The sequence below is a fragment of the Astatotilapia calliptera genome, chromosome 8, assembly GCF_964374335.1.
Source record: "Astatotilapia calliptera chromosome 8, fAstCal68.1, whole genome shotgun sequence".
Taxonomy (NCBI): domain Eukaryota; kingdom Metazoa; phylum Chordata; class Actinopteri; order Cichliformes; family Cichlidae; genus Astatotilapia; species Astatotilapia calliptera.
The window spans coordinates 4,617,401-4,645,371 of record NC_137429.1 but is presented as its reverse complement, the minus strand read 5'-3'; the positions used below and the strand labels follow the sequence as shown (position 1 = coordinate 4,645,371).

Sequence of the window (27,971 nt, the reverse complement as noted above, 5' to 3'; positions counted from 1 at the left end):
TAGAGGGAAAAAAAAAATCCAAGCATGGTTTTGTGTACGTATTTATTCACTTGACCCCTGTTTCAATTCAGGGGGTCAGTGTTGACATTGTGGAGGACTATAAATACCTTGGAGTACACATTGACAATAAACTGGACTGGGCTAAAAACACCACAGCACTTTACAGGAAGGGCCAGAGTCGTCTCTATTTTTTGAGGCGACTGAGGTCCTTCAACATCTGCCAGAAAATGCTGAGGATTTTCTATGAGTCTGTGGTGGCCAGTGCGATCCTCTATGCTGTTGCATGCTGGGGGAGCAGGCTGAGGGTCGCAGATGCCAACAGACTTAATAAACTAATCCGTAAGGCCAGCAATGTTGTGGGGATGGAGCTGGACTCCCTCAAGGTGGTGTCGGAGAGGCGGATGCTGTCCAAGATAAAGACAATGTTGGATAACACCTCCCACCCACTCCATGATATGCTGGTCAGCCACAGGAGCACGTTCAGTGAGAGACTGAGATTACCGAAAAGCACCACTGAACGACACAGGAAATCATTCCTGCCTGTGGCCATCTCCCTGTACAACGCATCCACTTAACACACTGTTTGCTGCTACAACTACACATGTTTCTTTTACAGCTATTTATTTATAAGTGACTTATGTATGTATGTATGTATGTATATATTGTACTATTCTTAGTTAGCGTATTGTCTGTCTTGTCTTAATGTTGGTTTAAAATGGAGCACTGTAACAAAAAATAATTTCCCCCAGGGATCAATAAAGTATTCTGATTCTGATTCTGATTCTGATATACATCAGGCCCCAGATGTTGAACTTGCTCCGACTCCTCCAGAGGTTCTGGATGTGGTTGAGGTTCAGAGATCGGTGCAGTTCTTCCACACCAAAGTGGGGACAAGCATTTCTTTATTGAGGCGTTGTCATTTTGAAGCAGGAAAAAGACAAACCTAACTCAATGCCACAAGAACGCAAGTGATGTTTTTCCTCATCCAAAATAAATTTGCTCAACAAATTTTTGGCCTTTTTGTGTGCTTTTTCCTGCCACATGAGGGAGTCCAAGATACTTTTGTATGCATTGCTCCACCAATGCATTCACCTCTTGGGAGAACAGTTTGGTTATTAGTATCACCTGTAATAACCTCCCAGTCAAAGGAATGCATGGTGACAATTTGAAAACAAAAGTCTCGAGTCTAAAAGGAGAACAAACTCACTCTTTGTCTCAAATCCCATTTTTCCTCCTTGAAATGTGCATTCCTTTGCCTTTCCCTGTTAAAACCACCTCCTGTACTTGGCGCATGGTAGGAATACCATGTCCTGAAACATTTAATCCAAACCCAAAATATGTTAAATAAAAAATGCTAAATAAACCTTGAGGTTCTCTCTTAAGAGCCAGGAGCACAGTTTGTTTTCATTTGGGCTCTTAAGGGCTATTTCTGGGCCGAGTCCTTCAGGTCTAGACAGGAGATGACATCCGATCCAGCAGCCCAGCGTCAGGTGAACTGCACATGTAGCCTGGTCAGGAAATTCTTTACAGCTCTGAACAATGCTCACTCACTTTAAAGCTCATATTTTTTAAAGTGGAACATGTGTGCATATTTCTGAATGGCAGGCTTAAGAGGCCTGCACCTGCCATCGAGGACAATAAAAAATAAAAAAAAAACCCAAAAAAACCCCTTCATTCTTTCCGTAACAAGAGGAACCTGCATGCCTGGTTTTAATAATTTGTAAAAAGGTTTATTTCAAGTTCATATAATGAAGATTTTTGTTTTTATAAATTTTTAAAAATCATTAAAAAAAACATTTTAAAAACCTTACAACCTTTGTCCTGCCTATACAGACAAAAGCACTTAAAAAGGGCCCTTACAAGTAAATAGTGTTTCTATGTGGGACCATTTTCTGCAGCAGGTACAGGATACTGTTTTTTGGGGGGGGGGGGGGGGGGGGTTACATTGTCCCTGTAACCACTCGTTACAAGATCTTGAGGCGTTTTCTGTTGGCCAGTTCTGACAATCCCAATTTGTATCTTTGGTATCTGATATACGCACACGTATTAATTAAATTCCCTCTGTACAGTTTGTAGCTTTTCATTTTCACTCCTTCAGTTGCTTCTCCACCTGTTCACTCAGTTTGTTCTTTTGGATCTGAAAGACAAAAAGAAGAATGACACGAATCAACAACAACTTTTTGCAGGAGCACTAAATGGACAAATCTGCAGCGTCAAAGTATATGAATATATAAAAACCTATTAGTAAATGGGGCCGAGTGTTTTATTGTGTGCTGGTGATTCCATTTAATTCGTAAGAAATCAGAACGCAAATTAAAATCTGTCACTTACTGGGGTCAATACAATAAATAATTATTTTAAATCAATCTAAGAGTCTTTCATAACAGCTTTGAGCACTCAGATGTCAAATGCATCTCTGTGAAAATTGCCAAAACTACAAGTGAATCTAATTCGATTACTTCCTCTAATGACCACTTAAGGCTGCCTCCAAAAGTGAGTCAGTCCTCACAGACTTCCATGTTACATGTTACAATTTTACAGCATAAATAAACATGTTTACAAGCCTGGTCTGACCTCTATGGATAATTTCCCACCTCGTAACAACTCATCCAACAACTAGATAGTGAAGTTTTTGGTGCGTCAGCTTGGATTACAAGTGCCAGTTTTACTAAATTGGACAAAACAACATGTGAATGCAAACCCCAAATAGCGCTAATGGGTGTGGTTAGTTTTACGGGTGATTTACAGAAGTTGTGCAGTTTTCTAAAAATAAAAAAATAAGACGTGCTCTTTCTCTGCGTTAAATGTTGGCAGAATTAGTGCTAAATAGCGTGTGGTAAACGTAAATCAGTGTGCACACTTGATTTAATTATCCCCCATATTTTATGCCTCAAGACAGGAACTCCCAGAAATACACATGCAAGGATCAGTCTCTTACATGCAACTTGTCACTCTGCTCTCTACGTAAATACCAACAGTATTTTTTTTTTCTTAAATGGCAAAAATCAGTTTAAACCGACACAATGCATTAGCTACATCAGAGCAGAATATACAAACTACTGACGTCACCCTTGTGGTCAGATTTACCCCAGTTTGTGAACTCTTAGCATTTTCCTGTGGTTTGGCTTCTTTTCTTTTCACACAGAAATCTCCAAGCAAACCAAAAATGCACCAGTAACTTTCATATTTATCTGAGTGACGTTCATTTCTAGAGCTCAACTAAAATATTCCACGATAAATAAAATTTAAAATTAAACAAACGACAAGAGAAACACCATTCAATCAACGTTGCATTGATGTCGCATATTCTGTCCATCAGAGGGCATTCTGCAACTTCCCACATGTGTTTGAATGCCACAAACAATCACCCGCTGATCTGAGCAGACACAAATGAGTAGTTACAATTATAACACGAACGCAGAACATTTTTTGCATTTTTCTGAAAGTTTTATCATATCGTACTTGCTCCGTTTAGAAGGAATCTCAAATCAAGGTTTTGGTTTTATCTGATCTGATGGTCCAGGTCGAGTACGGCCTGCCAGCCCTCTGGGATTCATCTAACAGGCCATAGTGTACGTGCAGACGAGCTAATAGCTTCCCGTCCCTCCTGTCTGAGAGCATTCAGGGCAGGCCTGTTCAAACACAGGGCCAAGTCTACAGTAAATGATATTAAATAGCATCCCACGAGAGAAACACAAGAACCAGAGGGGAGTTTGTGTTTTCATCCTGGATTTCTCCTTCCCCTAAATTATTGCAGACTGTTACAGCAGCTGCTAAATACAGATGTTTTTCACTCAGGATGAATGACATTTTATTAAACCTGCTGATTAATTTATGTCATTTGTAAGAATCCTGGAAGAAATTCCTGCTTTTTATGAACTCGGTAGAGGAGCCAGGACTGAGGAAATTACCTTTCCAGTGATCGTGAGTGGGTAGCTGGTTACAAAAAGTACGTAACGAGGAATCTTGAAGTGGGAGATCTGAAAGGAGCAAATGAACAGCGCTCATTATGGTGCAACACAATTCCAGCTCATTATGAAATATAAGACGGGAACTGTGCCCCACCTGTCCCTTGCAGTAAGCTTTGATTTCTTCTGCAGTGCAGTCTGCTCCATCCACCAGTTTGATGCAGGCACAGATCTCCTCACCCATACGCTCATCTTTAACTCCCACCACCTGAAAAACAGCAGGAAACGAGGAACATTTAGAATCACACAGCAAACAGTCAGCAGTACAAAATCTTAAATATCTGAACAGAACTTTGGACATTCAAACGCTGCACACGAAGATTGAAACTAAGACAAATACAGAGGATTAGACATCACATGAAGGGCCAAAAGATTAAGCCAAGTCAAGACACTCTTTAAGGGGTTAATATAATAAAAAAAAATTTAAAGGAAAAAAAACAAATATTTTAAATGTTAACATTTTCTTAAAATGTTCTTGGGGGTGTCCTAACTGAAAACCTGGCAAAGTCTGGAGGCCGCTTTGCATGTTCCACTGACTCTATGGTTTTCGTGCGACTTTAAACGTGTTCTTTATAACACTTTTTTTTTTTAAATCTAAATCACATGTGTGCTCTCATTCTTGTTGGCTTTTAACTGAAACTGGAATGCGAAAAACTCCCCACCAAATTAAAAAGGTGAAAGTGCATTCTTGACCGCTGGATTAAAATCCACTGAGGTGGTGTACAGAGACTAAACTTGTGTCTTTCCAACAATTATGCACCTAGCCACATCGATGGGGGGAGTGGTGTGTTGGAGGGGTCACCCTGCCTTTTGGACTTGTAAGTAATGCACAATAGGCGTTAAGAAAAGTTAAGAAATTCAGACTGATGACACACAATATCAAGCCACACTCTTAACACAGTTTTAACAAGACTTGTTCTGAAGTGTGGAAGCAGCAATGTTCAGTAAAATTTAATTTCTGCTGTAGCAATCTTAGTGAACGCCAGTCTGATGTTAAAATAAAACTTACTCTATGCGCTTCTGAAGTTCACCGACAGAATTTCTAGTGAATAATTGAGTACAGTTAGTCTCCCTTCTCATTTTCCTATAACACCCTCTAGGTTTACTGCTCAGCCCTTGCTGTTTGAGCTCACCTGTGCCTCTTTAACTTTGGGGTGTCTGTGCAGAAACTGCTCGATCTCTGCCGGGTAAATGTTCTCTCCTCCCCTGATGATCATGTCTTTAATCCTGCCGTCTATCCTGCAGTAGCCGTATGTATCCATGCTGCCGATGTCGCTGGCCAAGAGGACAAAGAAACAGTTAAATGCCCAAGAACAAGGATGGGAGAGAATCAGCCTTTTAACAGAATCAGATGTTATATTTAAAGCCTATCTGCCTGAAAATGCAGACAATACTAACAGCTGTAAAGTAGTGATGATTAACTAAAGACTTCAATTAGATTTAATTTATATTTTTATTTCAAACTTGTCACAGAGAAACACTTCAAGGTGCTTTATATTATGAGGTCTACAATGATACAGAGAATACCCCAACAATCAGAATATGATCAAGCGCTTTGTGACAATGGAAAGGAAAAAAAAAAGCTAAAACTTTAATATAAGAAATTGACGGACATATCCTGGTCAAAAACAACTCCAAGGTTCCTCACAGTGTTAGTGGAGGCTGAGGTAATCCCATCCAGAGTAAGCATTTGGTTAGATACCGTATTCTAAGATTTTCAGGGCCGAGTACAGTAACTTCAGTTTTATCTGAATTTAGAAGCAGAAAGTTAGCGGCCATCCAGGTCTTTATATCTGTAAGACATTCCTGCAGTTTAACTAATTTGTGTGTGTTATCTGGCTTCATGGACAGATAAAGTTGGGTGTCATCAGCATAGCAGTGAAAATATAAGCTATGCCTTCTAATGATACTGGTGAGGGAAGCATGTGTAATAATGTACACAGAATTGGCCCTAGTACTGAACCCTGTGGAACTCCATAATTAACCTTAGTGTGTGAAGAAGACTCTCCATTTACATGAACAAACTGGAGTCTATCAGAAAGATATGATTCAAACCACCACAGTTCAGTACCTGTAACAGAATACTCTAATCGCTGTAATAAAATACTATGGTCAACGATATTAAACTTACCCAGTTTTGTACCACCGGTCTTTAGTGATGCACTCATCTGTTTTTGCTCTGTCATTCCAGTATTCCAGCATCACACAGTATCCTCTGATCATAATCTCCCCTGAGGTACCCACAGGTACGACCATCCCGGTTGTAGGGTCCACTATTTTAGCCTGTGGAGCAGGTGACTCATGATTCATACTTTTATTCACCAAACATTTTTTGGTGTATTGCACAGAGTTAAAGAAGTGAAGTTTTGATTCACTCAAGGTTCAAGGTTCAAGGTTCTTTATTATTACCTTGAACCTTGAACCTTGAGTGAATCAGGCTAGTACAAGCTTTCTTTGAAACCGTTACTTTGTTTTTTTGCCCTATATTCCCCCAATATTCACCTTCATCGATAACTGTTTGTCACAATAAAAGTTTTCTTCCCTGCTGATTTTTATTCAAGTGTTCAGCCCTCCCCAAATTGTTTTGTTTGGATGAGTTTTTGCACTCAAAATAAATCTTATTTTAATGCATTTCAGTATTTATATTGAGAAGCATGCCAAATTACCTCCAAGTGATCTGTAATGTAGCCAACAGTCTCAGTCTTTCTCTCCACGTTGTCCAGTGGGGAGGCGAGGAACGTCACGGGGCTGTTCTCTGTGGTGCCATATCCAAGCTGTCAAACAAGCAATGATATGAGCAGGTGGGACTGAAACACAGTGGAGTCCAAATAATACTTAAAAAAACAAACAAACAAACAAACAAACAAACAAACAAACGCCAAAAGTCTCCACAATAAAAACCAAATTGTTCTGATGCATCCTGTAGATAAACAAAGAAAGTGCCAGTGTCAGACACTAGGGGGCGCCTCCAGAGGTCCTGTATCCAGCCATGCCCCAGTGGCTCAGAGGGGTTTTTGGCAGCACACAGTGGACCAACACGGCTGATCTGACCAATCACATTAATGCTATGATACTATGACGACACGCATGACTGCATCATAGTATCATACTGTATATGAATGAAACACTCAAAGAGAACAGTTTGTAATGAATGTTAAGGAAAAATAAAACTAGACACCACCACAGTTAAACAATAAAGACATACAAACTAAAATAATAAAGCAAGAAAACTCACACTGATCTAAAATAAAGCAGTTCTCAGTGCTTTATAAAAGGAGAAAAAGGCTTAAAATTTTCAGAGGCAAAGTTGGAAATGGAAAATATCTGATGTTATTACTTAAAAATGAATTAATAAAAATAATTTAGCAGTAATAAATTCTTACCATAGTCAGTGTTTTATTTTCTATTGCATATTACACAGCTAATGTACTTCATTATTCAACATTTCAAAATAAAATATCCATCATGGCAGAAAAATAAAGTTTTACAAAGTCAAACTAATGGAGTCATTTTTCTACTTTAACTACACATGTGAGCTCTTAGCTCTTTTTATATTCACTCAATTACTGCCATGCACTACATCCATTTCTGACCATGTTACCATCTAAAATTTGGTTTATGGTATATATCATGTATTTAACTTTCTTTACTACGTTTATAAGAAGCGGGAGGTGCACTAGAAAAAGGTTCAACTTTGCTGGAGACGGGACTTTTAGGGAAATTTACAGGAGCTACAGTGAGAACGTTCACCTGGAAAGTCACACAGGAAACAATATTGCCAATAAAATGTTAGATTTGTTAAGTAAACTCTACATTCCGTTTATCCTGGGTGGGTTCATTCATCTCATAAACGCACACACCTGAAGCCAAACCATCCACTAACCTGAGCCAATCATATTCATTACAAAAAAAAAAAAAGTTAAGCCACTCCATCATTTGCACAGAGGTCTGGAAAAATACCACTGCATGATACCACAAAACAAAGGAATGCACACAGGAATGTAAAGTGGCATCTAAAACTTTCACTGCTGTGATGATGGAAGTATCTTTTTTTGCAATAGGATTAAAAGCCATCTGGAGACTATTATAGGTTATAAAACAGCTACACAGGAGTGGCTCCCTTTCCTGCCACCGCAGACTGAAAAAACAATAGCGATGTCTGGGAGCGAGCACAGAGCCAAGCTGACCTCGTGCCACGTTGTCTAACATGCACCTGGAAGTTAATCAAACGTTACAAACTCTTATCAACTGTCTGAAGGTGTGCATCCTGCAGCAAGCTCATTGCAAATCCTGCAAAAACGAAGCCAGCTGCAAAGAAAAAGACTAGTTGAGGTTCACCTTTCTGCTCATTTAGGGTTAAACTCTCAGACAGTTGACTTCCTCCTGCAGATCTCTCAGTCCAACACCCTGGCAGGCCCTCCTCAGTATTTTTCCTCAAGTAAATGTTATAAATAGTGCTGTGTGCTCTGTCCATCCTCCTCTCAAAGTGTCTCTCAGCTCTGCCCACCTCCTCTCTCCTCCTCTGTCCGTCTGTTTCTCAGCACAAACAAACAGGATCAAGCGTTCGCCTTTGCTCTTCACATTTCTCTGCAGATCTCTGAGACTTTTGCAGGATTTTTCTAACTGACCCGAGTTACATTTACAAGCTTTTCAGGATGCGCTGTGTGAGCTGGTTGTTGCTGTGGACCTGCCTCCTGATGCTGGGCATCGTAGTGCGGGGCGCCCCGGCCCAGTGCCCGAGCCAGTGCCACTGCCACGGTGACCTTCAGCATGTCATCTGTGACAACGTGGGGCTGAAGAAGATCCCTCGGGTGTCGGAGGCCACCCGTTTGCTGAACCTGCAGAGGAACAACCTGGGCAGCATACCCACGGGAGCCTTCAGCGAAAGCAAGGGACTCATCTCTCTGCACATGCAACACTGCCACCTCCGAGAGATCGGATCCCAGGCCTTCAAGGGACTGAACAAGCTCGTCTACCTCTACCTGTCCAACAATGACATCAGCACCATCAAGCCCGGTGCCTTTGAGGATCTCACTGAGCTCACCTACCTCCACCTAGACGGGAACCAGATCAGCGACCTGCCAAAGGGCATCTTCTCCCCAATGATCAACCTCTTTGTTCTGCAGCTCAGCGACAACAAGCTGCGGGAGCTGCGTCAGGGGACCTTCTCGGGCGCCAAAGACCTGCGCTGGCTGCACATTAGTAACAACGAGCTGACGACACTGCACGCGAGCTCTCTGGACGACGTAGAGAACCTCGCCAAACTTCACCTGGACGGCAACAAGATGTCCACTTATCCCAGCGTGGCAATGAGCAAACTGCGGGTGGTGGAGGAGCTCACGCTGGGGAAGAACCCCATGAAGACTATCCCTGACAACGCCTTCCAGAGCTTTGGGCGCTATATGGAGAAACTACACCTGGACAACATGGGTCTGGAGAAGGTCAGTCTGTGGTTTTACTGGGCTTATTACTGGCAAAGCATCAAGCCTGGCAAACGTCACTGCTAGAAGTTTTGGCTTGAAATTTAAACAACCTGTTGAAATTAGGTCTTTTTCAAACTACTTGTAGACTCTTAAATATCTTCAGGTTATTTAGAAGAAACGTACAAGACAGCCTTTGTAAAGGTCTTTTGAATTAATTGGCTCAGCTTTAAGAAAACATTGTGCCCAACTAAAACAGTTATGTCATAATAAGGTCTCTGCATGTCTGACTTAATATTTGCTTCCCTAAAAAACTACAAATTTATATGAGTGCAGTTTCCAAACCATCCTCCTTGTAACAGGTAAGAACAAAAGTGCCCCCACAATAGTCTTCTCTCATTAATCCCGTGATTACAGCTTACATAAAGAGTGAGATTTAAGCCAGTCTTGTGTTCTTGGGCGTTCTCACTTCCTCCACACGTGTCTCAGTTCATGCTTATAATGCAAAGCTGCTGCTGCAGTTTTCTATCTCTCGAAAACAGCAGATGTTTGATGCTCAAGGGTACACATGTGCTTAACCAAATGGGATCTTTCTCCGGATGCAGATCAGAGCAGGAGTTTAGCAAAAAGCTGTGAAGTTCTAAGAGTTGATCTACTGAGAAGCGTGTGCGTATTAAACCTAACTGTACTACATTTCAATTTGTGGGGTCTTAAAACGTTCTACAAGTATGACCTTGAGCTTCAGTTTTATTTTGAAGTGAATTAGCAAATGCAGACAGATGCATAAGTGAACTTATAAAGCAGGACAGGTGTCAGGGTAAATGTACGAGATTTGATTTGTGGTGATCAAAACTGTGATTCAACAGGTCTTTTCAAAGACCAGGAGCACAACAGTTTGCATAATCAGGGGAATTTGAGATGCTTAGTTTAATCTGAGGAGTCACAAGTCAGAAGTTTGTGACATGCAGGCGTGTAAAGAATGATTTTTCTTCAGCCTGTCAAACAACAGAATCTGAGAGCAGGGGTGTGCATTAAAGCTTCAACCAGGCCCTTAGTTTTTATTTATTTTTTTCTTCACGCTGTAACCAGGTACTGAGAAACTGTTTTGGATAAATAATTCAGTGTCATCCATTAAGCACAAACTCAGTATTTTGGCACCTGGCATCCAATTACAGATTTAATTAAAGGGTGGAACAAGCCAATCCTGTCAGTCAGCAAAGAGGTAAGACTTGAACCTCTTTGTAGCTTTTAAGGGGAAATGAGAGTTAAATGCATTTACTGGTTATTCCAGCTGGACTTTACATTTATGGTCTCAACAGTGCCTTTAAAAACACGCTCCAATCAGCCTCTTCAATGACGGCAGGTCAAAAGTACAATACAAACATGTCAGAGGAAGTGACTCCAACTGTGGATCCTCCCTTGTGCCCTGGAGTGCAGTTTTACTCATCACTGCTGTATTTAAATTGGAACGTGTCCAGAAATTAGATTAAAACAAACCATTTTAATGCCCCATATGAGAAAGTGAGTTGAACCTAATGAGACAGATGTTTTCACAGCAGCCTGTGGGACGCCCGTCTGTTGCCCGCCTCCACATCAGCTGCAGCAGGAGCGCGTACAGTTTAAGCTCTTCGAGAGCATGTTTGCCTCATACTCCAGGGTTAATCCAATATTTGAGTGTACCTGTGCCAAAATATGGAGGCATCCCAGAAAGGTAAACTGTAAAATAACAAGCTTCTCACGCTGAGGCTGTGCGCGAGCCAGGTGGAAGCAGCAGGAGGCGCCGACTCCAGCACACACGGCCGGGGCAGATTAAGCAGATTTCCAGCCAAATGCTGGTATTTTTGGTTTGTTTTTGTTTGCTGGAGTATGGCCAAGCGTGGCCGAGTCTAATTATTGCACAAGTGTTATTTTCAGCGAGGCGTTTTCTGCTTTGGCTGTGAGGGTCCTGTAAACAGGTCAGGAGGGTTGAGGAGACAGGTAAATAGAGGCAGGGTGTTCCACGGTGCATGAAAGAGGAGTATTTTTAGCCTGCCATTGGCCCAGCTGAATGGACAATTGGGGCCTTTGCGAGCCTTCATGGCAGCATCCCGAAGACTGAGACGACAGAAGGAGTGAACACACCTCGACCAGGCTGGAAGTCATCCATCTTTCACTCCTTCAAAACACCAGCGCCTCAGCGACTTCTCACTCTGCAGTGGAAATTTCCAAACGACCTCTTCTCCTCCAGTCTTACATAAAACAAGCAAAGCTCTGCTTCCCTCTCATCCGCCCGTGTCCTCCTGCTGGTGGAGACGACACTTGATGTACGTCAGCTCATGTAGCACCTCTCTGAAGCTTTTAGCACCCGTGAAGGAAAGAAAGAGTTCACAGACTGTCAGTGTTTGGGATGAAAGCCACCTCTCATCCTTCCTCCTGCACCAACACTTATCCAAAGAGGAAAACGCTGGCACGACTCCCTCGCTCTACCCCCGCCCTTACCCCCCACACCCTGGACAGATATGGAGGATATCCCGAGATTTTTACCAATATTTCACGCAAGTTTCAGGTAGATTTCCACTCCCTTAAAAAAAAAAAACAGAAATAAAATACAGCTCATGTGCTGCTCTGCATTTTTCTAGTTATCCGACGGCGCATTTACCGGTGTGACGACGGTCAAGGTGCTTCACCTGGAAAACAACAGGCTAAAGTCGATTCCCAAAAGCCTCCAGTTCAACACCATCACCAACCTCACCCTCTTCAACAACCCGTGGAACTGCAGCTGCCAGATAGCTCCACTGCGCAAGTAAGACTCAAAGCTGATCTTCAACTAACGATCGAGTAGGATTATTGGAATGAGGGGATCTTTAAATATTTTGACTTTTGATATTTTTCCATTCCAAAAAAATTTTTTTTTAAAAAATTAAAAGAAAAAAAAAATTAAAGAAATTAGAAAAAAAGAATAAAAGCCACAAAAGAATTCATGCATATTGTAACTGTAACGAGCTCAGATTATAAAGCAGCAATGTCATCATATGCACGTGATGATAACTGTGATATATTTAAATGTTATAAACACAAACTGTGGCAGAATTGCACATTTATGTTGTAAAAAAATCCAACTATTCTTCTAATTTCAGAATTTTCACCTTTTTTTTTTTTTTAAAGACAACACAAAAAGCACATTTATACTGTGCTTCAAACAACCATTACTCACAGTGACTCAGTTTAGCAGTAATTCACATCTCACATCTGTTTTTTTACTCTACACGAGCCAATCGGTCACAAAGTGAACATCATGCTGGGTTGAATAAGATTTCTGTAATACAATAAACTCATTAGGAATCCCCCCCCCCCCCCCCCGAGGTCATAAAATCAAGAAATGTAAAGGAGTTTCTCAGATTTCTTCAACCTTCAGTCAGTTGCCCCCTAGTGGCCACTGGAAAGAATGCAAGGTTTCTTTTAAAACAAATAAAAACCTTGAGGTCCCAAAAAGCGAAATCTCCCACATAAAGATGATATGGTGGATACATCCGTTTCTCACATGAAGTCTTTGTGCTACTTTAATAACGTTGCTTCTCTTCATCCTGATTGCCATGAAATTTGTAACATACAATCCATTCGTATCGTTCATGTAATTTTACGCTAAACTCTGCTGGTAGCGCCACTGACTTTAAAGCCATATGATTCCTCCTCTGGGAACTTTCTGCACGACGTTTTTTGCTAAATCATCCAGCATTTGTCGAGGCTGAAGAATCAGCCTGTTCAGCCAACCATCAAACTCCTGCAGCATCACTGACAGCTACAAACACAGGAGCAGCTTCACGGTTATCGAACAGGAAACAGTGTCTATTCAGGTTCACACACTGTATTAAATAAGAAACATGCTCCTTCATGCTTCTCATATTTTGGCTTCTTCCAGGTGGATGGACTCGATCCCAAGCCTGAACCGTCCAGATGCACTGTGCGCATCTCCGAATCAGCATAAGGGCAAGCAGGTCAGAGACATCACTGGCTTCAAGCGCTGCAGACCGAAGACAGCGAGGGCCAAAAAGGGCATGCGCCAATGAACTCACGGCCCACAGGTACCGAACAAGCCATGACGAGAAGAGGAAATGTAGATTACTACTCAGAATATGAAGCTGCAGCCAGGAAGTGGTGCATGAAGACCAGAAACCTGGGCTTGGAGCATCAGCACCTCTAAAGATCACCAATTAAAATATCGAAAAAGAAGTTCTAAAGAAAACTATTTTTGGTTTTTAGGTGTTAATATTCTGACTTTTTGGGAGGGTTTGGGATCACTGACTTCCAGGGGCTTTTTTATTTTTCTTTTTATACACAATACAGTAGTTGATAAATTAAATGATCATGTCAGCAATTTTAAGTAGTTTTGAAGACAGTTTTGTTGGTTTTCTTTTCTGTTTCTTTTGTCTGTTTTTCCTGTTGCCAAGTAAAAATAAGATCTAAACATTTTAACTTGGGCTTTAGGAAATACCAGGGAGCTTTTCTGTAATTATCTGATTGTTTTCTTGTGTTGACTCCAGGGAGAGCAGCCGCCACTTTAAGTTGAGCTTTTCTGATGTAAATTATAACAAATCAGGTCTCAAGGCCTTCTATAAGACCAGAATAAGAGAAAAAGATAACAAATCAGTGATGATGTTGTTGCTCTAGTTGAGAAAACACAACGTTTTTTACTACTATATGTGAGGACAAATTTAACTTAGACATAAATGCTAACATTTTTATTTGCAAAACAAAATAAAGAAATTAATTATATTTTGCAGACAAAAACTCAGCAGAAAATTCAACCAGTGACACATTAAATTGTGTCGTCCTTTATTTTAACAATTATCCCAAGATCAGAGCATGCAAAACTGCAGAAGAGCTAGACCTCAGACACTACAGATAGAAAGACTGAACAATGATGGCTCGTTTGCAAAGGTTGCCAGGAGTTGGGTCAGGTTTGCAAAGTTGCAGCTAAAGAAAGATTTCTGCAACAAAGTGAAGATGTTTGGCTATAATGCACAGATTGGAGAACATCAGCACATACACCTCGTACCAACTGTCAGCACAGTGGCTGAGAAGTCGCTATTTGGGCACCTTGCAGTCCTCGAGTCGACCATAAACTCATCTGAACGCGAAAGTATTCTAGAGTCAAATGTGAGGACCTCTGTAAGCCGAGCTTTAGCTGTGGGACATGAAACAGGACGACGATCCAAAGCACAGCAGCAAATCTACAACAGAATCAAGACACTGCAATGAACCAGACCTCAAACTGATTAAAATACGTTGGTGGGAACCGAAGCAACACTAGAAGAGTGCTCCAAAATTCCTCCACAGAGTCTGATCAAGTCACAGAGAAAGTCATTACTACAAGTTAATCTGTCACGTGTGGCTCTTTTGAGGTTGTATTTAAATCATTTTAGAGAATGCAAAGTATGCAAAGCAGCTTCTGAGTGTCTGATGCCAAGCTGATTATAACGTTTAACATGTGATCAGTGTCAACTCTCAGCAAATTTCCCATCTTTAAAAGCTCCTAAAGACAAGACATCTAAAGAGGAATCTGCTTCCCACACAGGCTGTGAAACGATGCTTATTTTAAAACAGAAGAGCACTCTGACATGAAGAAATTTAATGAGTTCTTTCTTTGTCTCCGCTCCACCTCTCCAAGTTTCATAACAGTCAGCCCTGTAGTTTTTCTACAGCCTTACTGACAGATAAACAAATAGCTGTGAAAACATCTCTGAAAGAGCGATAATTAACTGGAAACTGTAGACCGTTAAATGACAGTTAAACGCTCGCTGGCCTTTACAAACGCCTGATGTGCAGTTTTGTGCAAGTATAAAGTCTCATCTCGGCTGTGATGGAAGGTTTTCAGCTGGACTTTGGTGCATTGTGACAGCGGCTTCCCAAATGAGGTTTAAGGTGGTTTTGGAGTAGCTCAGATTTGGCGTTGCACTGTTATGATTTTCTCTTTTTGACCACAGAACTCCGTGTGCTCCCCCTCTATCCCAGACTGAACGTTTCCATCTTGGCCCTGGGGTCCAGCACACCGAGTCCAGGTCGCGGGGTCTCTGGTTGGAGGGCCGACTGTTTGACTTGGCTGCTGAGTTTGTGTCTTTTCTCCCACAGGAGACGCCGAGCAGGAGCCCGTCCAGGTGACCGGCTACAATGAAAGCAATGCTAACTGTTTCTACTTAAAGACTCTCCATCTATTCATCTGCCAGAGGCTGTCAGCAGCATAAACACAGACACACACATCGCCCTTGGTCTGCTTCAGTTACACACAAACACGCATCGACTTGATTTAAATATAATTCTCATTCATTTATATCAAAGATGAAGACTTCAGCATGAAGTGGAAGCAGATGGGATGGAAAAAAGGGATGCTTTTAAGTAAATGAGGAAAATGTTGAGGAGAGATTCGCCATCCCGTCCCTGCGCATTCAATTTTTCAGCACAATGGACAAACCGTGAATCAGTCTAAGCAAAACAAAACACATGAGCTTAAAATAAGCTCATGTGTCAAGGAGATTGTTTCCATTCTTGTCTTTAAAGCTTTAAAAAGAAAGACTGGAAACACCCATCAACCATTGACCAAAAATCACCTGTGCGTGGTTGCTTGCTTGTCTGTTTTTCTTCCTGTTCAGCTCTTGGTAAAAGTGTCTTCTTCAACATGTTAAACCACGTTTTTAAAGAGCCTCGAGTTCAGCCCCAGCAGATGAGCTGATATCCTCAATGTGGTTCTTTGAGGAAGCCCCGCTCAGCTCCTGTTTCAACCTTCTGTTTGCAAGACACAGCCTATCAGGCAAAAGTTGGCTTAAAAGGTGGAGGAGCTGAAAACAGCTCAGTTCAAACAGAGGATAACGTGAAGAGCTGCACAAACAACGACACTTTATCTATCCTCGTTTCTGCATGCACACCTTCACTGACATTTAGAGTGGCCAAAAAGACTGAAAGTGAGGACAAGATCAGTGAATCGTCATTTTTTTTCTACCCTGGTCAATAAGAAGATGAATGCAGGATCATTGTAGCAAATTCTTTGTGAGACATTGTCACTTTTCACTTTTTTTTTTTTAAACAAGCATCTAACAGCAAATCAGAGGGTTTCCTCAGACATAGCTCATGTATATTCAGCCTGGACTTTTGGAAGTGCTAACATCCAATAAACTTTTTACAGATTCCTTCCTGTGTCTCTACCTTAAAAATCAGAACTCACTCCATTATGTCGTTTTTCTGAGGATTTGTCTCCCCCTAGTGGGAAAAGGTTAAACTGCACCATTAAATCACTCATAAATCAAACATTGACCTTATACTGGGGGGGGGGGGGGGGGGGGGGGAACAAAAAAAGACTCACTGTTATTTCCTTCGCATTCAAGTCAGAGAAAACTTTCTTCACAAGTTCTTGAGGGCAGGGTGAACCAGCCATGATGCCTAAAGTTCAAAGATGTAAACAAACAGAAGCAAATAAATGCAAAAAATATATATATATCAGAAAATGAACTTTAAAAATCATTTTCTTTTCTCACCTCCCTCCACTGATGACAAGTCATATTTAGTGAGGTCCGGCTGGTTGAGCATGTCGACATACATGGTGGGCGTGCCATAGATGAAGGTGCACCTGAGAAGAGAACATTTGGACAGTGTTTAAAATATTCGTTAACAAAAAACACTTTTTGTTACTGATTACGTATTTATATAAATGTAATATCTGCATATGATAACAACTGGACAAAAAACAAAACAAAAACAAAACTGTGTGAAATGGCCCCAAAACCAAAAGTGCAAATTAGCTGTATCCAAGGTTATGATGCACTTTTGTTATCAAACAGGTGACTACAGGAGTCTGAGAAGAACTCAACAACTGCAGAGAAAGCAGAACTGTAACCACAGATGAGACTGTATATAAATGATGTACACAGACGCCGTGATGTCACACATTCAGCTCTATCTTTGAGGCCGCAAAGTCCATTTGTGCATAAACCAGCAGTCAAGGCACACTGGAATTCTTGTGCAGAACTCTCCCAGTCATAGTAAGCACGATAGAAAAAAAATAGACAAAAATAAACAAGACAATACTATACTAATATAAATTATAAATTCTACTCCGTTTACAAGAGGGGTGGCAGTGTATACACAGGACTGAGCATTTCTGTAAACCATCTCTAAGGTTTATAGAGAATTGTCAATAGAAGAAAAAAAAAAAAAAAAAAAAAAGGAATGCCGCAACTCCCGTCACCTAATATCAGGAAACTGAAGCTACATTTTAAATAGCAGTTATCAAACTTCACATCTCTCCTCTTTTCTTCCACACCCAACCGGTCACAGCAGATGGCCCCGCCCCTCCCTGAGCTTGGTCCTGCTGGAGGTTTCTTCCTGCTAACCCCAAGCGCTGCTCATAGGGGGTCATCTCATTGTTGTGGTTCTTTCTAATATTGTAGGGTCTTCACTTTACAATATAAAGCACCTTGAGGTGACTGTTGTTTTGAATTTGTTTTCTATAAATATAACTAAATTTCACTTCACATTCGCTCACTGCAGAAATTGAGAGTCAGACGAGACAACATTTGTTAAATTTTCAGAATTTGCTGTAAACATGAAAACATGGATCCATTGCGCTTTGGCAAGCGTGGGAGACATCACACACACACACACACACACACACACAGTTTATGTTATCCTAATGGGGCAGTTTACAAGGCCACAGGAAGTGCTTTTGGGAAATATCTGATCTCATTCATGAAGTATCTGAGACTAAGGCTCACCGGCCTCATGCAGTAAAACAATATTTGACTTTCTGAGATCAACACTCAGATGAACACAAAGTTTTTAAATGGTGACTAAAGCTCATTTCTTTAATCAGCAGACATGCCACAAATACACAAGACAATCTCCATTATTCCGTAAGAAAGGATCAGACACAGACCTCTGTGTTAGTAATGAGATGCACTCAGATTACAGTTACAAATTTTTTTTTTTTAAATCATCGTTAAGCAGGGAAACATGAGACGTGTGGAAACCAGTTTGTGTTGCTTTAATTTGATGGTATCCTGGAACCCAAAGGTACAACACTGCTCCAGATTTAAAGGCGATTATAGTCTCAGACCTTTTGTTCAAGCGTATTAAAGATCAAATATCTTTCTGTTAACTCGCACAACAACACAGCCCTGTAGGCTTAGAGGTGTCTTATTTTTTAAATCCTAGCCTGAACTTCTGACATTACCTTTCACTCTCGATAGCTGCCAAGTTTGCCTTTCCATCGTATCCCCTGGAAGGAAAGACGGTGGAGATGCCGTGCACGGCCATGGAGATCCCGCCACCCACAGAGCCGAAGCAGTGGTACAGAGGCACTGGCACGCAGACTCGAGTGTGAGGCTGGAAAACGAGGAAATAAAGGAGTCAAAATTAGGAAAAAAAAAAACTTTGCAATGAAAAGACTTTAAGCAAAAACACAGTAGTTTATAACAGGATCAGTTCTTCGTTAGTTTGAATCCTTTCGTGGATTTTTGAAATAAAATAAAGCCCAAACTTTAACAAAGACATTAATTAAAATCAGTAAATTATTTAAAAAGGTCTTAATGGTGTGAATTCCTGATTAATTCACTTACTCTCCAGTGGTATCCCAGTCTTCTTCCAATAAAGTAGGAGTTGTTGATGATGTTGTGATGTGACAAGGTGGCACCCTTTGGAGCTCCAGTTGTACCCTGGTAAAATATTATTCTCACATTACTGCACTTATAAAGCCATAAAGTAGGACTTAATCTGTTGTCTTTGTGTTTGCAGACGTTTATCAGACAGCATGATACCTTATTACCAGATAACACTGAAGAAAATAATAATACATTGAAATTATGCAATGAGTTTAGGATTGTAAGATTAGATATTCACAATTTCTGACTAGAAAAAAGAAAGAAACAGTCAAATGGATATGATTGATTTTGTCTTCATTATGACTGCAGGTGTTTCGCTGTGTTGTTTAGCAGGTTGTTAATCTGTTTCAGCTGCTTTGGTGTTAATGAAATTACCAACATGTGCACTAGAGGCTCAACAATGAGACAAACCAGTAAAACAGGAATAGTTTTACACCTGGACGCCATGGACATTTTTTACCTCCTCATCTTTTCTAATGGTTTTTCACTAGTTTTGCATTTGGCAAGGGTCGGTGTAGTTTAGATCCTCTAGGATTGCACATCAAAACATGTCAACGCAAGAAGGTTTGGTGCGTCTCCCGGCACAGTCTCAGGAGCATATGGGAGATTCCATGAGATAGCAACACTATAAGAGCTGGACAGGGCCGTAGAAGGCCTTTAACCTCAGCAGGACCAGTATCTGCTCCTTTGTGCAAGAAGGAACAGGATGAGACTTGCCAGAGCTGCAAAATGACCTCCAGCAGGACACTGGTGTGACTGTGCATGACCAAACAATCAGAAACACGCTTCATGAGGGTGACCTGAGGATCTCTAGTGGGCCCTGTGCTCACTTCCCAGCACTGTGGAGCACAATTGACATTTTCCATAGAATACCAGAGCTAGCAGGTCCACTAATGGTTCCCTGCGCTTTTCACAGATGAGAACTGGTTCACCCTGAGCACATGTGACAGACGTGAAAGGCTCTGGAGAAGCCGTGGAGAACATTAGGCTCCTGCAACACTGTTCAGCATGACTGGTGTGGTGGTGGGTCAGTGATGGTCTGCAGAAGCATATCCATGGAGGGACACAGACCATCCTTTCCCATCGTCCCTGGGAGATTACAACACTATGGATTATTTGCAGCATCCTTGTGGGTGGGATCTGGTCAACAAGAATCTCAGCTCCATTCTTCAGGAGGTTGCTTCTTGGTCAGGCACCACACACGTGAATGTTAAAGCATCAAACTTTGGACATGAAAAAAAATTCTTTACCACCTCTAACAAAAACAGTTTGTTCTCTGTGGATAGTTTCCCCCTTCATTGCAGCTGTACAGTGTGTGAATCTTTGACTCACCAGTTTAAACTTTACTAACATTCAAAGTTTTAATGACCTTGCAGCAGGTCGTTTAAGGGCTTATAATAATTACTTGTTGAACTCTGAAATATTTCCTGTGGCAACAAAATCTTTTGCATGCCATCCAGCCACAGTGAGAAGAGAACAGTGACTGCGCATCACTTACCGAAGTGAACTGGATGTTTATGGGGTCATCGAACGAGATCTTCTTTTGCAGATCCTGAAGCTGCTGCATGTGCTGACTGCCGCCGGCCTGCATCACATCCTCAAAGTGAAGCATGCCCGGCTGTCGGCTGTCCAAAACAATCACGGAGCGGAGTTCAGGGAGTCTGGTGGAAGGAAAGCAAACAATCAGACGGTCAGGCTGTGATCTGTTGGTTGGCAAAGCTGTAAGTAAAGAGTATCAGTCAGGTAAACAGACAATAGCAACGTGTTCTGAAGAAATCAGTTAACTTTAAAGGAACTGAACCAACCAAAGGATTAACAGCAAACCTTGCAATGTCCAATGTAAAGAAGCTATCAGCATATGAAGCATGTATGTTTTTGCACTAGTTTTAATGCAAAACCTTCTGTTTTAAAAGCCTCCAACCACCACGTCTCTCCACAGTCGAATTTGAAAAGCTCATCTTTGGTTCTTCCAAGGATACAAATCAGCCTCATGGCCAGTGTTAGTGTCACAATAATCTTTAAACCGTTAAACCTGCCGCCTTCATGCTTGGAGGGAACATCACATTTCGACCTGAGGGGCTGACGGGTGATCTGTACCTGCTGCTCTTGATGTCTCCTGGGCTGGACGTCTCGATTTCTGGACAGATCTTCCTCAGCATGTCGCAGTAATTCAGGGTTTTAAACTGCGTAGGGCACACTACAGCTTTGCACCCAACCTGCGAGGGGAAAAAAAAAAGGAGCAGAGAAGTTAAACTTTCACGTGTCACACATATGCATGTGTCTCTGTGTCCAAGAATTTAAAAAAAAGAAAACATAATCAGGCTGAAAAGAAAACTGCTCACCTTCTGCAAGGCAAACTCCACCTCCTGCACCTGGTATGCTGGGTTCACAGCCACCTGTGGAAGGTAAACATTAGGAAGAAGACGAAACTAGAGCTTTCAAGAAACTAAGTTTCATCTTTATCATCTTCAGTCCAGGCATCTCTTTGAAGCATGGCAGACAGAAAGCATTGATCTGCAGTCCAGTGTCCTCGTCAATAACTTCCTGAGGGTCAGGCTGGCCGACCACGCCACCTCTTGGCGTCTGGCTCACACAGCAGGACTTTTGCAGACCTGGATATCCATCTAGTTTCCTGCTTATCGGGGTCCACAACTTAGACCCACTGAACAGGATTTCCTTAACACATAAGTGACATTTGTGAGGTATCTGAAGGCATCTACACGACTTTAGCCAGTCACCAGCCCCTACTTAGTTTTCAACCTTACCAAATCTCAATACTGCAACATGCCCAGCTTTAACTCACCAGTATAATCCCAGCTTTGGCTGTTGCAAACTGGAACAGGACCCACTCATAAGTGTTTGGTCCCCACATGCCGAGCCGGTCTCCTTTCTTCATTCCGAGCGCCAGCAGCCCGGCTGCAGCCTGGTCCACCTGCAGAGACACAAACAACTCTGTGCAGTGAGACCATCAAACATCCAGGGGATGCTGCAGGTCCAAAGATTACTGTGCTTTACATTACTCCAGCAACAGAGCAGTCTGCCATGTTTCACACACGTCACAATGAAAAGCTACAGAGAAAGCACCGATAGTGTTAGCAAAGCAACATTTCCATGTGACAACTACAGTTTTCTTCCCTTTCAAATAAAGAAAACAGCTGTTTAAAGTAATTTATGTAAAGTCAGGTTTTTGGGGACGCTGTAGGCAGCTCAGCTCTGAAATAGGATCTGTCCTCATTTCCTCTGATAGCAGCAGCAGAGATGCAGACTCAGCACGACTGAAAGAGCCACAGCCAACACCTGATTGGCTGAAACATACAGGAACTACCCTCACTTTTCATACATTAAAGAGTGTTTTTCTTTTTTAAATGGATAATGTTCCTCATAAGTCATTTAAGATCCTGTCATGAGGATATTAACTTAACAAAACGCCTTTCTAGCTTTGCTATAAAGCAGTCAGGCAGAGCCAGGCATAGGAAGATATCAGAAACTCAAACACATTCTCTCTTATGTCATGAAGGGAGAGCGTAGCAGAGCTGCCAAGTAGAGCAGAGGTATCGCCATAAAAGGCATACTGGGATTGTAGTGTGCCAAGTTAATGCAAACAGTCTGTGGTGCTGCTGTGACTTTGACCAGTGACTTTTAGACTTGCATGTTTACACTAAACATGATGAAATAAAAGGTGAGGGCATCAGTGGCGGAGGTGCTTTTCAGGCAGGAGTCAAAGTTTGCTGTGAAGTGTCAGTTTAAAGCTCCTGTTATGACTTATGTAGCTAGTGATGACTCAGCAATCAAATGTGCCTGTTTAAATTTCCCCTTGTGGGGATTTAAAGGATTATTCTATTCTAAATCTAAAGATGTAGTCTTTAAAAGAAGTGAAAAAGCAGGGGAAAAAAATCAAAGAGCAAATGTGCAGATTTTCTAAACAAGAAAATGAATCTCTGCATTAACCATATGTGCACATTTCACAGAATCGTCAAAGGAGCTTGCAAAGAAAAGCGTCTGGACTTCTTTAAGTTGCTTGAAGACGTTTCACCTCTCATCCGAGAAGCTTCTTCAGTTCTAAGGTCAAGATATTTCATATCTGGGACTCTCCACCATTTGACCTTAGAACTGAAGAAGCTTCTCGGATGAGAGGTGAAACGTCTTCAAGCAACTTAAAGAAGTCCAGACGCTTTTCTTTGCAAGCTCCTTTGACTACGATGACCTGGATGACTGAGAACCTTCACAGACATTTCACAGAATCCACTTGAGACCTGATTTGATGATCACCTCGATCATGTGGAAGAACAGTAAACCTGACAACACCATGAAAATTTTCATGAGGTCACGAGGGACCTTTTAGATTGATGTGATCAAGGGTCCAGATTTGGTTTTAGAAGAAAAGAACTATGGTCCCATTTAACAACTAGTACATGCTCGGGCAACAGTACTGTTTGATCTCTTATTTATGGACACTGAGGGAAGAGTGAACAGATCACGAGGGGGTCCAGTTCTTCTGGATGGCTTTCAGTAAATCCCCCAATTTATCAATGCAATGGATTTCTGTTTTCTTCTTTGCAACAATGTTTCAAATCTTCTGGTCGAGTACTTTGACTCATTAAAAAAAAAGATATTGATAAAAGGCAGAAAGGGGCTGTTCTAGTTTATTAAACAAGAAAAACAATTTAACAGGAAATGGCATCTCCAGTTGTCGGGTAGAACAGGGATGTCTGTCACCTGACTGGCCCAGATAGTAGTCAGAGTTTTTTTTTAATAATTGAAAATTAAATAATTAAGCAGCTGATTACTATTCCATCAACCTTGAGCTCAAACTGGTCTTTATGCGAGCCATCATCTAAAATAAGTTCGACACACTTGCTCTACGTGCTTTAAAGTAAAGGACTCACATCTTGTTGGAACTGTGCGAAGGTCTTGCGGACTCCATCTTGTAGGAAAGCCATGGCCTCTCTGTCGGGCCAGCGCTCCACCGACCTCTGCAGGCTCTCTGCTACCGTCATGTGGAGCAGCGAAGTGGAAGACGTGCCATGGACATAGCTGGTGGTGAGAGTCGGGATGATGGGCGGACCGTCCACATGGAGGCCGCTGTGAAGCAAAGAGTAAGATTTTCAGACACTGGAAGCTTTGCAAGAAAATTTAAAGGACATGATAAGATGGGGCCTGATCATTCGAAACCTTGTATGTGAGCAGCAGGATTTGAATTCAATTATGGATTTAACAGGGAGCCAATAAAGAGAAGCCAGTATAGGAAAGAAATGGTCTCTCTTTCTGGTCCCGGTCAATACTCTCACTGCAGCATTTTGGATCAACTGATGGCTTCCATTGAGGACATACCCTGGTCAAAAATGACTCCAAGGTTCCTCACAGTGTTACTGCAGGCCTGAGTAACATCATCCAGAGTAAACAGCTGGCTCGATACCATATTTCTAAGATTTTTTAGAGCAAAGTACAATAACCTCAGTTTTATCTGAATTTGGAAGCAGAAAGTTAAAGACAAAGACCTGGATGACCTCTAAGACTAATTGGTCTCCATCATCAGATTTATTAATTCTTCTTCTGGATTTTTCCTTGATTATTATCTACATGCATTAATAAAAACCAAAAGCCAACTGACCCATGAAATGAGTTAGACATTTAATCTTCTTAGGTCTCATCTGACATTATTAGCTCGGACGCTTAGAAACACTTTAAACCTACGACTAAGGATAAGGATAAGCTTTATTTGTCAGTTGCCTGCAGCTGAAATGACAGACCTAGTCGACCATACAGACAATACATACAATATAAAAACTTACATTGGGGAGACAGGTCAGGCTAGGCAGCAAAAAAAAAAAGAAGAAAAAAAGGGATAGACGGTGAAATATGTAGCATAGGGGCAAACTACAGCAGGAAGTTCAAGTGTCTGTGTACAGTTTTTAGTCTGGAACAAGCAGAAACCTGCAGGGCTGAAAAATAAAACCAATGCTGAAATACTTAAAGCCACAACTCCTCTAGTCCCAACAGAGACCCAGTGTTAAAATGTACAACTTTACAGCAGAAATACACGTTTTGTGCTGAGTAATTGCATTTGAGAGCATGAGGGTGGAATGGATGTCTGTATCTGTGTGTGCCCCTGTTTGTTTGTGTCTATATGTCTAGGGACATCTCAGGCCCTCCAAGGTATGGAGGCCCATTTACGGGTAAAGTAAACATGTTGGACATCTTTCTTTGCCTTTAGACAATAATTCTGATGACAGAAGAACCAAACGGAACAGGCGAAAAAAAAACAAAGAAAGAAAAAAGAAATACACGTTTTAAGCACACTACAAGAGCCATTATGGCCTCCATGGATGCCCCCCCCCCCCCTTCCTTGTGAAAACCATACACTCCACAGGTTTAAAGAGATGTCACTGAGCTCGACTTCCTGACCATGTATGAGCCGATGGTCCCTTTCGAGTATTTAAATGACAAAGAATAAGATTTCTTGTGCCACACCGAGTGTCCAAGAAGTTTTTGCTGTGTTGAGTGAAATTCTGGTCAGTTATTTGTCTGTTGCTTATCACTGGTTAGCAGATCTCTCCTTATTACCCTCTTTACCAGAGTCACAAAATGAGTTCAGTCAGTGATCTGAAAACTAAGTAACAGTTTGTGTGTCTCACCAGTCCCCACAGAGCCCTGCATGCTGATTACATGTTAGTTAACCTCGGGGTTGTTAAATCCCAGTTCAACCAATTAAAAAAAAAAAAAAAAAAAAAAAAAATGTGTACAGAGACAGAGAAGGGGGAAAAAAACTAAAAAGACTAAAGGTCAACAAACAAAACCACACTGCTCCAGAGCAGCTGTTTTTGTCAGCTTTAGGAAACTTGAAGGATTTCCCCCCTTTTTTGTACTGATTTGATTCAGACTGTAGATCAGGGGTGGGGGAACTCCAGGCCTCAAGGGCCGGTGTCCTGCAGGTTTTAGATGTGTCCTTTATCCAACACAGCTGATTTAAATGGCTAAATTACCTTCCTTAACATGTCTTGAAGTTCTCCAGAGGCCTGGTAATGAATGAATCACTTGAATCAGGTGTGTGTAAGATCTAAAACCTGCAGGACACCAGCCCTGGAGGCCTGAAGTTCCCCATCCCTGCTCTAGACCTTTGACCTCCCTGGCTGCCTTTGCACACTGTGTTTGCTTACAGGTGCTTAAATGAAGGCACGATACCAAAAGACAAAATTTACTGGCAAGCAGAGATGGAACAAGCTCAGGCAGAAGAATTAAAACCAACCTAAATGAGTGCCAAAGCATGCGGTAATTGTGTGGCGAGTTTTTACTGACAGAGTGACGGGATCGATCGGTCTGAAGCATCGTAAGACAATAAGACTGGAGTTTTGTTTTGGTTTTTGCACCCCTTATATCTATATATTGTATTTTTCACTTCTGGTTTATGTTAAATATTAAACAATTTCACATGAAAATCTTATTTGTCAAATCATTTGAAGAGTTTGGAGGGACAGGGTAAAACTGGTGAAAGATTGACTGAAACGTGGCCTCAAATAACAAAGCTGAATGTGTCACAACCCAAAAAGTTACAGATCTGCTAGTTTTACATCATGTTTTTCATGGATTTAATCAATTCTGGATGTAACATAACAGCTGACTGTACAAGTTAAGCAGAGCCGGACAGTACAAGGTACATTTCTCTTCATAAAATTGCTTGTGTCTAAACCTCTGCATCCTTTTAACTTTTATCTGTTACTCTTATAATTGTGTATATTGTGTATTTGTTGTACAGTGTCCTTGGGTGCTCTGAAAGGCGCTATTTTTAAATAAAATGTATTATTATTATTATTATTATTATTATTATTATTATTATTATTATTATTATTATTATTATTATAATCACAACAACGCAGGTTTGGTTTTGTTTTATTTAAAAACTGCCTTTGACTTGATTTTTATGAATCTACTGCATTACATACTTTCTGACTGCATGCAGAGATGAAGGAAGGAAGGTTCAGGGCTGCTGAGCATGGGTGAAAATTCCCAAAGATAAAGAAAAGAACTTTCTGCACACTGATTAAATCAATGTTTACTGTGTCTGTTCAAAGTATCACATCGATGCAAGAGGTGGACACAGTGATCTGCATCTCTACACAATGGAAATAATGTTGATATCCGTGATTGTGAAAACAGATTTTCTTCAGTTTCTTTGATCTCCCTGACGTGCTGCACCACCGAGCCACAGGAAAACTTTCCTGCCTGTTGATCTCTCCACACAACTCCTCCATCTAAAACAACAACAACACACACTGCAATAATGCACACTTTGCTATGGGTTGTATTATCGCCGTTTCCAAAATCCTGGAGCGACTGTGACCACAGAATTTCCTCAGGGATTTGTGAAGTTTTCTGATTTCCTTCTGATTTTAACAGTTTTAGCTGCAAAGTCTGCGCACAAAATATCCGAGCTTGAGACAGCGCAACGCTAGACCCGAGACCACTAATCCTGGGGGTGAGTTCTGCAGACGGAAACAAAACTTTCAAGTCGATACAAACGGATGTTTCTTGGTAGAAAAGACGGTCATTTAACATACCACCGAGCGCATTAGTTTTTCTGCGGTTGATGCTATTTTGAGGAGCGTTTACTCACTTCCAATTCCAAGACCCCCGCCCAGGAGCTTTGCTTTAAAGCGAAAGCGCTTTCTCTTATTTTACCTTCCACGGCTCACTCACCGAGTGGATGTAGTTAGTCCTGGCTGGCGTGTCCATGGCCTCTGAAAAAGCTTTAAACCTCTGAAAAAAGCGCAATTGCGCATAGTTGGAGTGCAGAAGGCAACGGTGGGGATCATTGTGTGCAGCTGGCCGCGTCCGGGACACAAAGCTTGAGCTGAGGTTTTTCGTCTCCAGCAGAGAACTGAGCGACAGGCTGTTAACTCCTCTTCTGATAAGGCTCAACCCGCTTACACTCTCTCACTTTGACACGTTGAACCCCTGCC

The 27,971-nt window shown here is 41.5% G+C and overlaps 2 protein-coding genes across 3 annotated transcripts; one reads left to right on the top strand and one right to left on the bottom strand.

Moving 5' to 3' along the window:
• Positions 1 to 28: 28 nt before the first annotated feature.
• acsf2 (acyl-CoA synthetase family member 2) lies at positions 29 to 27,938 on the bottom strand. Its single transcript, XM_026178011.2, has 16 exons — positions 27,709 to 27,938; positions 23,901 to 24,096; positions 21,818 to 21,946; positions 21,357 to 21,410; positions 21,112 to 21,230; positions 20,513 to 20,675; positions 18,973 to 19,068; positions 18,588 to 18,739; positions 16,894 to 16,985; positions 16,722 to 16,798; positions 6,635 to 6,742; positions 6,100 to 6,251; positions 5,102 to 5,243; positions 4,066 to 4,176; positions 3,912 to 3,980; positions 29 to 2,137 (listed from the first exon to the last, which is right to left on the bottom strand). The coding sequence occupies exons 1-16, from the start codon at positions 27,822 to 27,824 to the stop codon at positions 2,087 to 2,089; spliced, it is 1,827 nt and encodes a 608-aa protein (XP_026033796.1). The 5' UTR covers positions 27,825 to 27,938; the 3' UTR covers positions 29 to 2,086.
• chad (chondroadherin) lies at positions 8,445 to 16,548 on the top strand. Of its 2 annotated transcripts, XM_026178013.2 has the most exons (4): positions 8,445 to 9,409; positions 12,007 to 12,170; positions 13,287 to 13,449; positions 15,497 to 16,548. In XM_026178013.2, exons 1-3 carry the CDS (start codon positions 8,624 to 8,626, stop codon positions 13,432 to 13,434), a joined length of 1,098 nt encoding a protein of 365 aa, XP_026033798.1. In that variant the 5' UTR covers positions 8,445 to 8,623; the 3' UTR covers positions 13,435 to 13,449; positions 15,497 to 16,548. The 2 variants fall into 2 exon arrangements, with proteins under 2 accessions (XP_026033798.1, XP_026033797.1); XM_026178012.2 differs by lacking the exon at positions 15,497 to 16,548 and having other exon boundaries at positions 8,447 to 9,409; positions 13,287 to 14,155.
• Positions 27,939 to 27,971: the final 33 nt, after the last annotated feature.

What these genes read in the sequence shown, in the direction of transcription:
- acsf2 (XM_026178011.2), bottom strand. Translation starts at nt 27,824, where the DNA reads ATGATCCCCACCGTTGCCTTCTGCACTCCAACTATGCGCAATTGCGCT. An exon ending in TGGAGTTTGCCTTGCAGAAG is followed by an intron (nt 21,231 to 21,356) that starts GTGAGCAGTTTT and finishes TTCCCCTCGCAG; the next exon opens with GTTGGGTGCAAAGCTGTAGT. An exon ending in ACATTACAGATCACTTGGAG is followed by an intron (nt 6,252 to 6,634) that starts GTAATTTGGCAT and finishes CCTGCTCCACAG; the next exon opens with GCTAAAATAGTGGACCCTAC.
- chad (XM_026178013.2), top strand. Translation starts at nt 8,624, where the DNA reads ATGCGCTGTGTGAGCTGGTTGTTGCTGTGGACCTGCCTCCTGATGCTG. An exon ending in ACAACATGGGTCTGGAGAAG is followed by an intron (nt 9,410 to 12,006) that starts GTCAGTCTGTGG and finishes GCATTTTTCTAG; the next exon opens with TTATCCGACGGCGCATTTAC. An exon ending in CAGATAGCTCCACTGCGCAA is followed by an intron (nt 12,171 to 13,286) that starts GTAAGACTCAAA and finishes GGCTTCTTCCAG; the next exon opens with GTGGATGGACTCGATCCCAA.